We start from the raw sequence: 17,625 nt of genomic DNA, 5'->3' as shown, positions 1-17,625 counted from the left end.
CTCCCTTTCCTCTTCGAGATCATTTTTGGGGGGTGCAGTACACCCTCACACACCCCTCCACTACATTATCATTTACACATTCCTTTCCCCTTCCAGATATGCAGTTTGTGTGTGTGAGGGGGGGGGGCAATGCCCCCTCACACCCCCCCAAACTAAGTTTCAACCTAATTCACGTTTAATCCGGAATCAAAATATCATAAATAAGTAAATAGATAAATACCCCCCCACACACACCCTCCCAAACAAGGTTTCAACTTAATTCAGCCCCTCAAAATGATACACTGATTATGATTCATAACAAATTACCAGGACTTATGGGACCCACTACAAGAAAGAAAGAAACGACGGTCGGTAAAAAAAAAAAAAAAAAAAAAAGCTGGGGGGGGGGGGGGGGGGAGGCTTTGGTGGGAATTGTCCTAGGTGGGAATTGTCTCGGGGGAAATTGGTGGGTGGGTATTGTCCGGCGGGAACTGTCTCAGTAGGAACTCGCCTGATACCTCATATAGACTACCCATCTGCTCTTCATAGATGTGTGTGTGGTGGTTTTATAAGACGCATATTCCTATGCTGCCATACAGACGTCCATGTCCCTTGTTTTCACAATCCTAAATTGGAAATTTCAGGGGCCAATGCATAAAGCTTACCATGCTTGCAACATTTGCTTTAGGCTGGTTGTAGACGGTCTAAAGCAAATGTTATTTAGCATCTAATGCACAAAGGGGTTCTGTGTCCATTTTACTGTTCACCGTAGCAGCTACAAATAACCATATGCAAATGTATTACAACTAGCTCATTAGTATTAAAATGCACATGCAATGCAATGCATAGGAGTGACCTAGTGGTTAGAGCACTGGTTTTGCAATCCAGAGGTGGCCGGTTCAAATCCCACTGCTGCTCCTTGTGATCTTGGGCAAGTCACTTAACCCTCCATTGCCTCAGGTACAAACTTAGATTGTGAGCCCTCCTGGGACAGAGAAATATCCAGAGTACCTGAATGTAACTCATCTTGAGCTACTACTGAAAAAGGCGTGAGCAAAATCTAAATAAATGCACAGAAAGGAGTTCCTACCTTTAATGTGCTAGATTTTATGGCAGGTCAGGAGCTGTCAGAGAGGAGCTATCCTTATCCACGCTGGCAACTCCGGGGCTGACCCCCTGTCCAGTTTCCTTCTCCCTTCAGCCTCTGCCTCCCAATCACCCCCCTGGCCTGGTGCAAGGAGTCCTCCCCTCCTTCAGGGGCTCTGCAACTGATGCTGTGACAGCCCTGTATGGTCAGAGTACTGTCCTCCTTCAACACTCCTTTCTCAGACATGTATTTTATGTAGGGGTTAGGGCTGTGTGCCCTGAATGCAGAGGACATGGGTAAAATTCCTAATGTGGGTGTTTGTGGTTAGTGTTTTATTTTCCCTTGTCTTAGTAGGTGTGTGTGACACGCTGGTCACCTTTGTATTGTTTCCTGGAGGATGCTGACCAAAGGGCTTCCTTCTTATTAGGTCAAGAGGTTATTTGCCCAAAGTGTTTCTCTGGTCATGGGTGAGCATCCATGGTTGAAGGTCACAACCAGTGCATGTGATCTACTACTACTACTAATAATCATTTCTATAGCGACGTATGCAGTGCTGTACACTTGAACATGAAGAGACAGTCCCTGCTCGACACAGCTTACAATCTAATTAGGACAGACAAACAGGACAAATAAGAGATAAGGGAATTACTAAGGTGGGAATGATAAAACATGGGTACTGAACAAGTGAGTAAGGGTTAGGAGTTAAAAGCAGCATCAAAAAGGTGGGCTTTACCCTAGATTTGAAGATGGCCAGAGATGGAGCTTGACGTACTGACTCAGGAAGTCTATTCCAGGCATATGGTGCAGCAAGATAAAAGGAACAGAGTCTGGAGTTAGTGGTGGAGGAGAAGGGTGCAGATGAGAGATTTACCCAGTGAACGGAGTTCCTGGGGAGGAGTGTAGAGAAAGATAAGAGTGGAGAGGTACTGCTCTATTTGAATACAATGGAAGCAGTACATGCAAATCAATCTCATGCATATTCATTGAGGAAATCTTGAAAACCCAACTGAGTTGTGACCCTCAAGGACCGTGGTTTCCCACCCCCAATGTAAGTGATATAGGGTATGTAAGAACTAGTACAAGTTCTATACAGTTAGCACACTGAGAAATCAAACAGTTAACCTGCAATAAGACATCTTAGGACAGGTCTCAGTTTATAAAAGGTTTATTATGGCTAAGTTTAGTTCATAACAATAAAAAGTTCATTATAGTTTATAGTTTATTTGAACTTGTCATACCGCCATTAACTAACTTGCAGATCACAGATGGCAAGGTTCAGTTTCAGGTAAAGCAATTACTTTGCTGTAAGATAGATTTCTTTGAGAAATACTATAAACATCATCATATCTCTCTGGTTTTCCCTTGCATGGTAAAAAAAAAAAAAAGCAAAGTCAAGCCCTCAGAGAATTATTGAAATCACAGTCTCTCATGTCTTTTAAGGTGTGTCTCAGGAGGGCAGTCAATGGCTCAGGATCCAGCACTTCTTCATAGAGTGAAAGCACAGCAGTCTCAGAGTATAATCATCATTTCTATAGCACTACTAGATGTATGCAGTGCTGTACACGTCAAATGGAGGCTCACAATCTAAGTTTTTGTGGAGCAGGTTTCCTGTTGGGCAGGGGCGTAGCCAGACAGCAGATTTTGGGTGGGCCTAGGCAAGAAGTGGGTGGGCACCAAATGTTCTCTCCCCCACCCCCACATCAAAAAAATATCTCAGCTGGTGGGAAAATGCTTCTCTCCAGTCTCCACCTTGGTAGTCTGCAGCAGGCATGCGCTGAAAACTGAGCATGCGAAGGTGCCAGTATTGTGGAGAGCAGCATTTTCATTACCATGTGCCACTGTTGGATGGGCCTGAGCCCTAAGTGCCCACCTGCGGCTACGCCACTGCTGTTGGGATCATGTCCTTCACACTACTTTTAGATTCTGTAGCCCCACTGAACACTACCTCTCCTTGTTCTGTTCACCACTTTCAAAATGGCAGCACCCTGCCCTGCCCAGTGCATCCTGAGATAAGCTTCGCCCAGCACATCCCAGTATGCTCTGGGTGGGGCAGGGCACCGCCATTTTGAAGGCAGGGCTGGAAGGGGAGGGAGTGCAGAGGTATGGGGGCAGGTTGGCCACTAGACCACCAGGGTGGGTGGGGGGTTATCTTAGCCCACTTGGGCCACCAGGGATGTTTATTTGGATGTGGGGAGGTTTAGGGGGGCTGGAGATCCACTGGATGTCCATATATGGTGGAATGGGAAAAGAATATACTGTTGAATGTGCATAAATTCTTTGTGGCTTCTAGTCTCAAAGATGCCAATGTGCAGGTGTTGCTATGATAGAATCTCACTCCTGTCTGTTTTCACAAAATTAATCTAGTGCTGTCGGAGCGATGATGGCAGGGACGTGGTGCAGTGGGCACTCTGCTTCATCTTTGATGGGAGTGCCCAATGGCTTGGGAGTTTCGGAGTAATGTGGGACAAAAAACGAATGCTATGCTGATTCAGACTTTTTTTTATTTTTTTATTGGAAGCAGTTATGTGTTTGTGGGGAGTTAGGAGGAGCACTACTCAGTGGGAGTGTAGGAGCATTTATGCTATTTGACTGCCCGGCGGGTGCTGTACTAAAAGATACAGGATGCCCCACCTATAGACATGTGGAAGGGGAGCTTGTGAGGGGGGGGGGGGGATAGTTCTCATGGAATATCTCACTGCTTCAAGGCTTATTAAAGGTCCTAAACTATTAGCACAATGGGAACAAGTGGTTGTCTATCTTAAAAAGTTGTAATTAGTGAGGGAGGGGTTGTTTTGTTCTGTTATGATGGGAGGGGGGGCTCATGATGGCTAGTGCTATACTTGGTATGGATTGAGTACTGTTTGTTATTGAATTTTCTATCAGACTGCTTATATGATGCTTATTTCAGTTTGTGCCTGTACTTTTGAATTTGTGTAAATTCCGAATAAAAATGATTAATTCAAATATATGTGCTTCCCCTGAACTGCTAGCCTGCTGGCATGCTGCTGAAGCTGGAGTCACAAAAAACAAGCTCTAGTCTGGCAGGCCTCTCTTCCTCTTACACAAAGGACTGGGGATTTTCCCAGGTCTGGGCAGGGAAACTTGCATCTAATTAATTCCTCTGACCTGGCCTGCCTTCAGAATATTTTTTTCTCTCTCTCTCTCCCTTTTAAATTACTTTAATCCCTCAGAGTGAAATAAAGCTAAGGTAGCCATTTCAAAACAATTAAAAATCCTCTTTTTTTTTTTCTAATAGCTCCTCAGAGGGTAGGAATTGGGAGGGTAGTGCCTCCTCTAGCAAAGGCTCTGTGGGACTTATGCCAGACAAATTTATTGAGTGGCCTGTGGGCCAAAGGGTCAGGACAGAGCCAGTGAACACATCCAGACTCAACCAGAAGAAGGATCGTAATCTGACTCCTGAGAGATCATAGTGGCCAGCCTCAACCACCAGTCACAGGCTACGAACAGGGGAGCAGGGCAGTGGTGTGCTGGAGCTGGCTCGAAAGAGCCGGTTGTTAATTTTTCTGACATTTTGCGAACCGGTTGTTGAGGCAGGGCAAGCCGGTTTGCCTCTCCTCCCCCCAAGCAGCAGGGTCCCAGCACATAACTAAAGGCAGCCACCCTGGTGGTCTAGTGGATTCTTCGGGGCAGGAAAGATCCCCAGTCTTTCCTGCCCGCTGCCGGCGCTGACCCTCCGCTGCCGCATCGCTCTTTAAAAATGGCTGCCGAAACTTCCAGCGGTGGCCTCGCAAGACTTGGAGTCTTGCAAGGCCACCTTTGTAAGTCTCGGCAGCTATTTTAAAGACAATGCGGCAGACTGAGAATCTTTCCTGCCCTCAAGAATCCACTAGACCACCAGGATGGCTCCTTTAGGTATGTGATGGGACCCAGCGGCTCGGGGAACAGGGAGGAGGCCTGGAGTAGGTGGGGTGGGGACCATAGGGAGGATACTGGAAAAAAAAAAAAGTATTTTCAAACATGCCGGCTTGTGCATACAGATGTACACAGAGGAAGTATAATAAGGGAATAACATTTCATAGGTAGAGTAGTAATTTGTTATATATTGTAATCGGTGTGTAATTTGGACGGGCTGGTTATAGGGACACCCTAACCCTGTTATATTGGGGCAGAGATTTTTTTTTTCTCCTGGTAAAGGGCTTCTAAAACAAACATCATGTTATGAGAATAAAGTGCTCAATGTTCAGAATTTCTATCTATTTATTTACTTATTTATTAACATTTCCTGTAACAATGGCATTTTATCCCACATTAAACATGATGAACCTGGGAGCATTAAAAAATTTTTTTCTTGGAAAGAGTAATGCATTGCCTCCCCCCCCCCCCCCCCCCACCAGGCTCTCTCCCCAGGTATAGCCAACTCTGCAATTTTTGGTGGGGGAGGGGCGCAGAGGTGGACCAGGGATAGATCCTGTTGTTAAAAATTTACCAGCACACCACTGGAGCAGGGCCTGATACCAGAAAAATCCTGTTACACCAGTCAAATCTGCACCAACTGCTGCAGGCAGAGAGAAATACTGACAAGAGTTCTGGCTGCATCAATTTTTACACTGATGATGTCATTTGGAACCCTCAACTTATCTGCCTCTGCTAGTGAAGGGACATAACCAACTAGTCTGGACTCTTCTAACAGGATGATAAGGAAGTAAAATTATTACATTTTGGGAGATTTGGGCATCAGTTTTCAAACTATCCATTGATTAAGGGACCGGACAAGGCACTTTTTACTTGCAAACTTCTGCTAACTTTCAAAGCCACAACATACACAAACATTCACTTTGAAACCTGCAGTGCATCTTTGCACCTATTTGTTTTCCTATGGGTACTTCCTTGATGTAAAACAATACACATACAATTGAAAAATGGAAACTACATAAGTAATTTTCCTCCCTGACTAAAACATAAGAAGATAAGAATAGCCATACTGGGTCAGACCAATGGTCCATCTAGCCCAGTATCCTGCTTCCAACAGTGGCCAATCCAGGTTACAAGTACCTGTCAGAAACCCAATTATTAGCAACTAATTTACATTCCCCCCTCCACCATAATACCCCCTCAAAATATGGTGAAAAGTTTATGCGGTTTGGGACAACATGCACACTGTCAACAACCCTGAGGGAAAGCAGTTTTTGGAGAGCAAATTTATGTAGGTAATATGTTTTTTTTTCACACATTCAAATGGCTTTGAAAAAAAGATTTTTTAAACATCTTCTCTATTGATTTTAGTGAAGTAGAGGCAAGTTGAACAAAGGAGTGGAACTTTTCTGCATGCAGGGCAGCATAAGTATTACAGCTTCTTCTAGCTAAGGATAGAAAAGGAAACAGCCCACTCCCTCATTTAAAAAACTCTGAACACCAATATCATTCTGCTACTTAGAAAACATGCTGATATATCTATTACTACTACTTAGCATTTCTATAGCGCTGCCAGGGTTACGCAGCACTGTACAAGTTTAAACATGGGGAAGGACAGTCCCTGCTCAAGAGAGCTTACAATCTAAAGGTAACAAACTATGTAGTCAGTGTAGGTATCATGAATGGGGAAGGTGGTTAGGCGCCAAAAGCAAGGGAGAAGAGATGGGCTTTGAGTAAGGACTTGAAAATGGGCAGGGAGGGCACATGGCGTATGGGCTCGGGAAGTCTGTTCCAGGCATAAGGTGATACGAGGCAGAAGGGGCGGAGTCTGGAGTTAGCTAGCATTTGTTCTGAAGCTCTTCGTATAGGATCTATAGCTGCAATAATCACATACACATTTTTTTCTGGCCTTCAAGAAACTTGCAAGAGAGTACTGGGGTAAACTGTGGAAGCCTTAGGTGCTGTTTACATGTATACATAACATACCTACAGAGCTAAAACGGTATCTATGGATAAATAGTGATTTGGGACAAGGCAGTACTTAGAAGATCTTGGCTGAAGGGGTTGAAGGATCAGGCACTCTTTTTTGAGACATAAAGGAGCATACCTTGATAAAGCTGAATAAGCGAAACACATGTCGGTATGCAGCCCCGATATACTACTACTACTACTTAACATTTCTAAAGCGCTACTAGGGTTACGCAGCGCTGTACAATTTTAAACAAGGAAGGACAGGCCCTGCTCAAAGTAGCTTACAATCTAAAGGTCTAGCCTGATAAAATATCAAGATCAGTTAAAAGATAAGTAAAAGATACATTTTATTTAAGAAAGTTAAACAACAAGAAATATGTATAGGTATTCTATACCATGACCAATGACGAGAAAGGTGGGAACTATTCACCGTATGAAAACTGATAACGGTGTACCGCCAGTAAACGGAGTACCGCCTCTGATGGTCTGAAGATACCTCATATGTGTGAATAATTATAATAACCATAATAGTAATCAAAAAATATATATATTGCAGTGTATAGTACTTAGAAGATAACAGGTCAATAGCGAGCTGGTATTGTTCAGCATTTCTTTAGAAGCTGACTGCTGCCAAGTAAATTAGACCCAGATATTCAGTGTCAGGCCATATCTGCTGGCGCTGGATATCAACATCAACAGCAGCACCTTGAAGTTATGCTGTGGAGTTGGGGAGGATCTGCGAGTTTATGGGGCACCGGCGATATTAGGGCAAAGTTAGGTCTGCCTTTCGTGTTGTCCAACATGGCCGCTGAAATTAGGTCAGATATCGACTGCTAAGAACATAAGAATTGCCATACTGGGTCAGACCAAAGGTCCATCTAGCCCAACATCCTTCGATTTAGGTCACAAGTACTTGACAGGATCCCAATGTAGGAGTAAACAGTAATCACACTGACCTCTGTTAGTGTAAGATAAGACGTGTATGAAACAAAGCACTCTGGATTTAAAAACCACGCCTCCTTACTTAGCTGCTCCGAGCTCTACCTCCTTCTAATATATGTTTATACTACTAGACTACAAATACGTAACTAATAGTAATACCAAAGAATTTATTCACAATGCAATACAAACAAAAATGAACAGAAATAAATAGGATATAAATGTTACTCTGCTGTTCTAGGCAAGGTGATGGTCACAAAGCTTCAACAGCCAGCTAAACCATTCCCAAGTAAAAATGTTACCAGTAGACTCTCAGCTCTTAATCCAACTCTTAATCAATGTAGCAAGCATAGCAAACAAAGAAAACCAACTTAAAGTTCAGTTGCTAGAACAGAACTGTTGCCTTTTGCACATACAGCAGTGGTGTAGCTACGTGGGGCCTGAGGGGGCCGGGGCCCCTGCAGATTCACCCCGGACCCCCCTCCCGGCGAACCCGCCCCCGCCTACCTTTACTTTTGCTGGCGGGGGATCCCACTCCCCGCCAGCCGACGTCTTCTCAGTCCATCCTGCTCTTCAATTTGTTTGCTGACGTCCTGCACGTTGTACGTGCAGGATGTCAGCAAACAAATTGAAGAGCAGGAAGTGACTGAGAAGATGTCGGCTGGTGGGGAGTGGGATCCCCCGCCAGCAAAAGTAAAGGTAGGCTGCAGCGGCGGCGGGTTCGCGGCGCCGGGGGGAGGGCTAAAATGTGCCCCCTCCCCACGGGCTCTGGACCCCTCACCCACGGAAGGCTGGCTACGCCCCTGACATACAGTACATATCTAACCACCTCAGAGGCGAGGAGATGGCCAGAACATGTAATACTCAAAGGGGGAAATGACCTGGGAGATGTGGACTTGGGCAAATTAAGAATTTTGATGGAATCACAGTAGATTCAGGAGGAATCAGCCCCTACAACAGCTGCTGATCACCAAGGCATACTAGGAAGACTCTTAACTGCTCTGTCACCAGGGTTGCCAGGTGGAAAATTTTTTCACCACCCAAATCAGCCCAAAACCCGCCCAAAGTCAAACCCCGCCCCTGACACCCCCACCCCCGCCGTCATCAACCCCGCCCCTGCCGTCATCGGCCCCGCCTCCCCGTCATTGGCCCCGCCCAAAACGTCACTAGCCCCGCCCCCACAGCCCAAAAAACCGCTCAAAAAACCGCAGAAAGACCCCAAAACAAGCCCAAAAAAAACGCAACCCGCCGCGGGCAAAAATTTCCCGTGGCGGGTCGCGGAAAACCGCCCAATTGAGCGGTAAAACCGCCCACCTGGCAACACTGTTGTCACACAGCCCCTAGGAGCAGAGAAGAAGGGATGGCCCTAAATCAGAGCTAACAGCCAATAATAGCAAAGCTTACAAGGAGCCAATCACAGGATACTGCAAACGATAGGGAGGGGGAAGCCCCAGTACACAGAACTATGACACAGACAATGCAGTTACATACAAATAATACCAGGGCTTTTTTTGAGGGGGTACTTGGGGGTACTGAGTACCGGCACCTTTTCCATTGTCTGTTAAAATTGACCCATGGACCCCAAGTTTTAATGAAAGAGCTCAGGCTCTATACACCAATTCTGCCTTGTCATAGATTCTGTGACTGGTTGTAGGGGGCCTAGCTATTGTGAGGTGAGTCCCTCAGTGATCACCCCACTCCTGAAGAGTGGCCTGGCATTTGAGTACCGGCACCTTTTTTCTAGAAAAAATGCACTGAATAATACTCATACTAAATATACATAACAATGCACCCTGCATCCGTGAACATGGGGACATAACAGTTATGTACAAATGTTTTGAACGTATCTGAAATAAGGATAAAATAATAGTTCTTTAAATGCTTTAAAAGGAACACTATTCAACCCCTCAACAAAAGGAAAAAAAAAATCCTTGGTGAGAAATTCAGACAATATGTTTCTAGGCATTTAAGCTAGAAAGTGGGGGGTGACATATGGAGGCAGTGGTCACCCCCAGCTAAAGACAAGATGAGACAGTAGTAAAGAAAGCAATGAAAACAACAACAATCTTAGCAAATCACTTCTTAGTAACACAGCAGGAAGTGAGACCAAAGAAAAAACTAAACAGAAGATGAGACTGCCACGGAAAAGTAGCTGGAAAGCAATGACCAGAAATGCTCGCAGTCTAAGCAACAAAGTTCATGAACTACAAACCCTGATGTTAGAGGCAGACTTAGACACTCTTGCTATCATGGAGACATGATTCAATGATTCCCATGAATGGGATGCAAACATACCAGGCTACAATCTATTTAGGAAGGACAGAGATGGTCATAAAGGTCGAGGAGAAGCTCTGTATGTGAGAGACAATATTGCATCGACTGAAATTCCATGTGTAAAGGGGAAAAGGATAGTGATAGGAGTGTATTACCGTCCAACTGGCCAGGATGAACAGATAGAAGTAGAAATGTTTTCAGAAATTAGGGAGGCTAACAAACTGGGGAACAAAATAATAATGGGTGTTTAAATTACCCCTATATTGACTGGGTAAATGTAACTCTCAAAAAAAGAGCTTTAAAGGATATTTTGCAACAGATGATAACTCATTTAGCTTTATATAATATCCATGAATTATTCTGATGTAACAAGAAGATTTAAATAGAAGGAGAAAAAGTCTCAAATTATAAGGGAACACTCCGTCGTTGGTACACCAGCATTAGGGAGGTCCCTTAAATCATCATGGGCAAAACCCTCCTTTTATTATTTCTAAAGTATGGCTCCTGCTCAAAATACTTTAACATGAACCGTCTATATTTAATCAGCTGTGGAAGGTGACTAAAAAACTGTTGAGCAAAAAGATAAGTGAATTTGATCCGCTGATTAAACATAGACGGTTTATGGCATCTAATGGAGACGTGGATACCGGAACAGCTGGGCTTTCAGGGTCCCAAGAAAGTACTGAAGGTTGAACGTGTCCATAGACTTGGCTTGCTGAAGGAGGGAGAAACGCGGCCAAGGACGGTCATTGCCAGAATTCTTAACTATGCTGACAAGGAGAAACTTCTGCAAGCGTTCCGGAAAAAAAGGGAGCTTGAGTTTGAAGGGAAAAAAATTCCTTTGTTCCAGGACTATTCAGCTGCAGTATCGGAGCAGCGCAGGAAGATGGGGCAGCACTGTAAGAGGCTGTTTGAAAAGGAGTGAAGTTTGCGATGCTTTTTCCTGCAAAAATACGGATTTTAAAGGACAACAAGGCATATTCTTCACAGATCCAAAGGAACTAGGGATGTATGTGGAGCGTCTGCAGAACTGAGCTCTTGAGAGGTAGCAGCAGTTGATGGGAATGATCCGGCTGGCAGTGGCCAAATGGCAGCGCTATGTACCCTAAGCGAAGTTAAGATGGACGGAGAGAAGTATTTTGGACAGACAGAACACCTGAAACCTTTGGAGTTGGCGAGCAGGCGGCGTCTATCGAGAATGGATAGCAACAAGAACTGACTGGTTGTGCAGAGGTACTCCTGGAGATGGGGAGCAGCTCTAACGGGCAAGACGTGCAGGGAGTCTCCTATGCACCTCTGTAATGACTAACTGGTATCAAACGCTGGGGAACTGAGTGTGGAAGGCCTGCTGCGACCGGATGGCTCAGTTTAAAAACTATGGACTGCAAGTATTTTTGCCTCTCATGCTTCATTTCATGTTCTGCTTGTGTTTTGCCATGCTAAGGTAATCTCACTGTTTATAAGTAGGAGTGGTACTAATGTTTTAGTTCCAAGGATAAAGGTTCAGTTACGTGATGTTTAGCAATGACTTGGGGAATGAAGGAGGGGCGTAATGGGGAAAGGAAGTGGGAGGTGCCTAGGAGAGGAACATAAGAGAGTTCTTTTGGAAAGGGGGGGGTCTGATAGCTAATGGGGTTGGGGGAGTTGGTGTTGTTCAGGGGAGTGAGTGGAGCGGAGCGGATGAGGGTGTGGATGTGGGGGAGTCAGAGTGGGATGTATGGTTCGGGAAGGGTGGAAGGCAGGAGGAGAGGAGGCCTTCCTGGGGAGGGGGGAAGGGGGACAGGGGTTGGGGGAGGGCTTGTCCACTGTACAGGAAGGGGAGACCACCATAGTATCTCATGCTGGATTCAGGAAAGCCTGGGGGATTTGGCTGGGAGACCCCTTAAGGGCAGCTACTGTGGAAACAATCTTTAGTAGAAGACTGCGGAGATCAATCTTGTATGGCTAGTTTGAAAGTTCTTTCCTTAAATGTAGACGGAGTTCACTCACCGATCAAATGATTTAAAATACTACAGGCGCTGCGAAAGCAACAAGCCGACGTTGCGCTGTTACAAGAAACGCATTTGGGGAATGCTGAGCATGTCAAGTTACGTAGGGACTGGGTGGGGGAAGTATACTTTGCCTCTTATAATAGCCGCCAGAGAGGAGTAGCAATATTAATAAAAAAGAACAAGGCATTTGAAATGCATAGAACGTATCAGGACCCGGATGGCCGCTTTGTGATAGTGACGGGCCTCTTGCAGGGAAAGAAGGTGGCTTTATGTAGTATCTATGTGCCCAATATATATTCACATAAGTTCTTTGCTCTGTTAGCTGCTAAGCTCATTACATTTGATGACTACCCGCTCATATTGGGGGGAGACTTCAATATCACCAGTGACCCACTAATAGATCGAAAACCGGCCAGGCAAGCGAGCAGGGATCATGAGGGGAAGGGGGTGAATTTTCTAGTTAATGAATTGGGAGTGATTGATGTCTGGAGGCTTCTGCATTTAGAAGAAAAGGAGTACACATTTTTTTCTCACCCACATGGGGTCCATGCAAGCCTTGATTATGTGCTTTTAAGCCAGTCCCTGGTAAGAATGACAGAACAAGCGGAGATTGGAGAGTCTGTCATCTCAGACCACGCTCCAGTGTGGGTTCAAGTTAGGTGGGGAGAGAAAGCGGGGACGACTAGGTGGCGTATGAATCCTGCTCTTTACCAAGACCAAGCCTTTTGTAAGTATCTTAAGCAAGCATGGTCAGATTATGTAGAGGAGAATAAAGATCAGCTGGTAAATGATAAGAGTTTTCTGGGAAGCAGCGAAAGCGGTAGTGCGCGGGAAGATATTGGCGTATACTGCGGCCCTTAATAAAAAGAGGGATAAGGAGCTCCATAACCTTATGCTCATGCTGAAGGGAGCAAGGAGAGATCTTGTTCTTTCTCCCTCTGAGGCAAACAGGAAAGTGTATATGGAAGCGAGGAAGCAAATGCAGGCAGTATTAGATGCTAGAGCACTATATGATATTAGACTGTAGAAATACCGTATGCATAGGTGGGGCAATAAAACAGGCAAACTCTTAGTGTCCCTGGTTAGGCAACGGAGTGGAAAGAGTTATATAGGCAAAATAAAAGATGAACAAGGCAAGTCCAGGCAGGGCAGGAGGAGAAACAGCTGGAGTTTGTCCATTTTTACTCTTCATTGTATGCGAAGGGCTCTTTTTCGGAGAAAAGCTGTGAGAGTTTTTTTGAAGGCCTTAGGTTGCCAACTCTGACGGCGGCACAGGTGGCTGGTCTCAATGGGCCGATTAGGGGGCAGGAAGTGCAGAAAGTTATAAAACAGTTAAAACTAGCCAAAGCTCCTGGACCAGATGGGCTAATGACAGGGTTCTATAAGATTTTGCAGAATGAGATTGTTCCCTCATTTGTGGCCATGTGTGCAGAAGTGTATGATTCGCAGAATATGGGCACAACTCTGAATCATGTGTATATCACAGTATTACCCAAGTCGGGCAAAGATGCAGAGTTGGTGGGCTCCTACTACCCCATATCATTGCTGAACCAGGACATTAAAATCATGGCAGCAGTACTGGCGGCTAGGCTAAGCGAAGTGGTGCAGCACCTGGTTCATAGCGATCAGGTGGGTTTTGTGAAGGGACGATTTGCGTCAGCCAACGTACTGAAGGTTAGCCACATTTTGCTGGAAGGTAGCAAGGAAGCTGGGGATAAGATTCTGGCAAGCTTAGATGCCGAAAAGGCTTTCGACAAAGTAGTGTGGGAGTACCTGTTTTGGGTGCTCCGAAAGTATGGGATCGTAGGTGACTTCTTGGAGTGGGTCCAGGTGCTATACAGTAATCCAACTACCCAAATCATGATAAACGATATGCTAACTCCTATAGTGCACTTGGGAGGAGGAACCAGGCAGGGGTGTCCACTGTCGCCTCTTTTGTTCATTCTTACCCTTGAACCACTAGCGGCTAAAATCAGACAAGAGCCGAATCTGAAAGGTGTGCAGGTGGGAGGTAGGGAATACTGCATAAATATGTTTGCCGATGACATGTTGTTGCTAGCTGACAATGCATCTGCAGGTATCTTTCAAGTAATGGAGATTATCAAGAAGTTTGGACAGTTTTCAGGTTTGAGTATCAATTTTGGAAAATCTGGAGCGTTGCCGATTAGCAACCCCTGTGCCTGCGCATAGATGCCAGGTTTCCCGCTGGTGTGGGCTAGGGAGGGGATTAAATATTTGGGAGTATACTTGAGTGCAAACACAACATGGGTGTATAAGAGAAATGTGGTGGACAGATTGGAAGCCATTAAGAAGCTATGTTGGAAATGGAAAGATATGCCAATCAGTTTTATGGGGCGAGTGGCTTTAGTGAAAATGGTTTTGCTCCCTAAAATACTGTACCCGTCCCAGATGGTGCCATTATGGGTTCATAGGAAAGAGGAAAGCCAGTACCGCAGCATAATTATGTCCTTCATATGGCATGCGAAACAGCCTAGAATCTCATTTGTTAAGTTGGCAATGGATAGAGCGAAGGAGGGTCTTCGGTTGCCTGATGTATATAATGTAGCAGTGCCAGTGCCGTAGCGAGGGCAGCTGACACCCGGGCGGGTTGCCGCTGCACACCCCCCCCCCCCCGGGTGCAGCACGGCGCACCCTCCCCCCTCCAGAGTGCACCCTCCCCTCTCCAGAGCGCACCCCCCCCGAGCGCGTACTTACAAGGGAAGGCATCAGGTGATGAGGGAAAGCGGCAAGGGATGGACGGGAGGGCCGAACCGCCCCGACTGCACGTCGCTGGGAGCTGCGTCGGCTCCGCTGGTTCCCTGCTCTCTCTGCCCTGGAACAGGAAGTAACCTGTTCCGGGGTAGAGAGAGCAGGTAACCAGCAGCGCCGACACCCCCCAGTGGCGTGCATCCGGGGCGGACCGCCCCACTGCCCCCCCCCTTCCTATGCCACTGAGCAGTGCTGATGTGCTGGATTCACGAGCTTCACTCTGAAGAGGAGTCCTTTTCACCGGCAGACTTCTGGAAGAGCTGGTGCGCTCCGCTGGATCCGTTTGTGATTATAGACTCGGCAAATAGTAGCAGTCTGGGAGGGGTTAAGTTGAATCCATATTTGTCAGCAATGCGGAAGGCTTGGAAGTGGTGGAGAGAGTTGGGGGGAATAAGGGGAGGGGCGGGCCTTTTCGTGACTTCCCGGCAGGTTTGGGAACAACTGTGTTTCGTGAATGGTGAATGAAGGGGTGTAGATACATAGGGGAGTTTCGGCAAGTGGGAGAGCAAATATTCCCAACGTTTGAACAGATCAGGCGCGCATGGAATGTCCCAGGTACCCAATTCTTTGCTTTTTTGCAAACTAGAGATTACGTACTGTCTCTTGAGCGGAAGAACGGGGACCATGTAGTTTTTGGAAGACTGGACTCAGTGTTCTTGCAGCTGCCGCCCGCATTAAACAAGTTGTCGCAGTGGCATCAGCTTATTCGGGATAACAGGAAAGCCACATATCTACAGCAATTGACGAACACCTGGAGCAAAGACATAGGGGATACAGTGTCTGAGGAAGAAATGGGGAAAGTATTTGGAGAACTTAGCAGGGTTACACCGAACGTGGCATTGCAGGATATCCAATTTCGTGTACTGCATAGGGTGCACATTTCTAAAGCGAAAGGAAAAGTAATGGGGTTGTGGCCTGATGATGTGTGAGTGAAGTGTGGAGCGCATGTGGGTACGCTACTGCATTCATTTATGGAATGTCCAAAGTTGGCTGAGCTCTGGAGGGGAGCTCTCAGACAGGTAGAAAATATAGTGCAGGATGAATTTGAATGGACATACTCGGTTACTTATCTGGACAGCTCTGCTAGTCTGCGGGAGCAGGGGTTAAATGAGGCCCAGTGCAGGTTCATATTAGTGGCCAAAATGCATTTTGATGTCATGGGTGGACAGTTCCCCCCCTCAAATTAAAGTGTGGACGGGCATGATGAGGGAAATGGCCAGTTGGGTGCTGGAGACAATTAAGTTTAACGCCTCTGCAAGACTGAAACAATACAGAGAAATGTGGGGCAGAATCCCTGATGCTGATATACTAATGCTGGACCCTTCGACAGATGTGAATGAAAGGTAAGGCAGGATCCGCTACTCTGGTGAATGGAGGTGAGGGTGGGGGTCTCTGAAAGGGAGTCCGCTGGAGAAACGAGGTATTAATGTCAGTGGACGGGGGGTGGGGGGAGGGTGTGGGAGGGAGGGAGGGGGGAAGTTTACATTATGGTTAAAAATAAAGTCATGGGTGTTTCGAGCAACTTGTTGTAAACATGTTATTAGCTCTTGGACGCTGATGTAACCGCAGATGTCCCTGTGTGGGGAAGTGGACTTGTAAATTGTTATGGTTTCAATGCATCAATGACTTAATAAAGATATAAAAAAAAACAACAATAACCGACTATAAATGAAGACTTGTCCTAGGGGTGGGTAGACTAAACTAGATCCTGCAGTGCCTGCTAGATTCTATCTGTTCATGCTGTGGTACAAAGTTTTTAAAACTAAGTGGAAAAGACTATGGAGATTAATTGATAAAATTGCTTTATATAATTTTATTTTGCCTAACACTAACTTATAATTCCTCCTTTAAACCCCAATGTCCTCTTCTCTCGGAACTTCTCAGGTCTTTTCCCTCCCTTTTGCATATATAGAAGAAGAGATGAATGATTTAAATTTTATTATCACAATTGTTTCCTGGTGAACTGATTGTTTCCACATGTTGTGGTGTGATAAGAACATAAGCCTTGCCATACTGGGGCAGTCCAAAAGTCCATCAAGCCTAGTGTCTTGTTTCCAACAGTGCCCAATCCAGGCCACAAGTACCTGGCAAGATCTCAAATGAGTACAACAGATTTCATGCTGCTTATCCTAGAAATAAGCAGTGGATTTTCCCAAGTCCATTTTAATAATGGCTTGTGGGCTTTTCATTTAGGAAATTATCCAAACCTTTTTAAAATCCTGCTAAGCTGCTTTTACCACATTCTCTGGCAACAAATTCCAGAGTTTAATTACATGTTGAGTGAAGAAATGTTTTCCTTGATTTGTTCTAAATGTTCTACTTAGTAGCTTCATTGTGTGCCCCCCTAGTCCTTGTATTTTTGGAAAGAGTAAACAATTATTCACATCTATCAATTACACTCCACTCATTATTTTATAGACCTCTGACATATCTCCCCTCAACTGTCTCTTCTTCAAGCTGAAGATCCCTAGCCTGTTTAACCTTTCCTCATAAAGGAAATCGTCCCATCCCCTATATCATTTTTGTTGCCCTTCTCTGTACCTTTTCTAATTCTGCTATATCTTTTTGAGATGTGTTGACCAGAATGGCACACAATATTTGAGGTGCAGTCACACCATGGAACGATACAAAGGCATTATAACGTCCTCATTTTTGTTTTCCATTCCTTTCCTAATAATAGCTAACATTCTATTTGCTTTCTTAGCCACTTCTGCACACTGAGCAGACGGTTTTAACATACAG

General features: G+C 45.4%; 1 protein-coding gene across 1 annotated transcript in view; it reads left to right on the top strand.

The window, feature by feature from the left end:
- TLR2 (toll like receptor 2) overlaps nt 1-17,625 on the top strand; it is a 64,709-nt gene that overhangs the window by 12,305 nt on the left and 34,779 nt on the right. Inside the window, exons 2-3 of the mRNA XM_030192232.1 lie at nt 13,318-13,907; nt 15,470-15,743. Coding sequence (XP_030048092.1) covers nt 13,318-13,907; nt 15,470-15,743 — 864 coding nt within the window. The remainder of the gene's footprint in view (nt 1-13,317; nt 13,908-15,469; nt 15,744-17,625) is intronic.

The sequence above is a fragment of the Microcaecilia unicolor genome, chromosome 2, assembly GCF_901765095.1.
Source record: "Microcaecilia unicolor chromosome 2, aMicUni1.1, whole genome shotgun sequence".
In the NCBI taxonomy this organism is placed as follows: Eukaryota; Metazoa; Chordata; class Amphibia; order Gymnophiona; family Siphonopidae; genus Microcaecilia; species Microcaecilia unicolor.
Note: the sequence above shows the minus strand (reverse complement) of the source record. Positions and strands in the feature narration are given on the sequence as shown.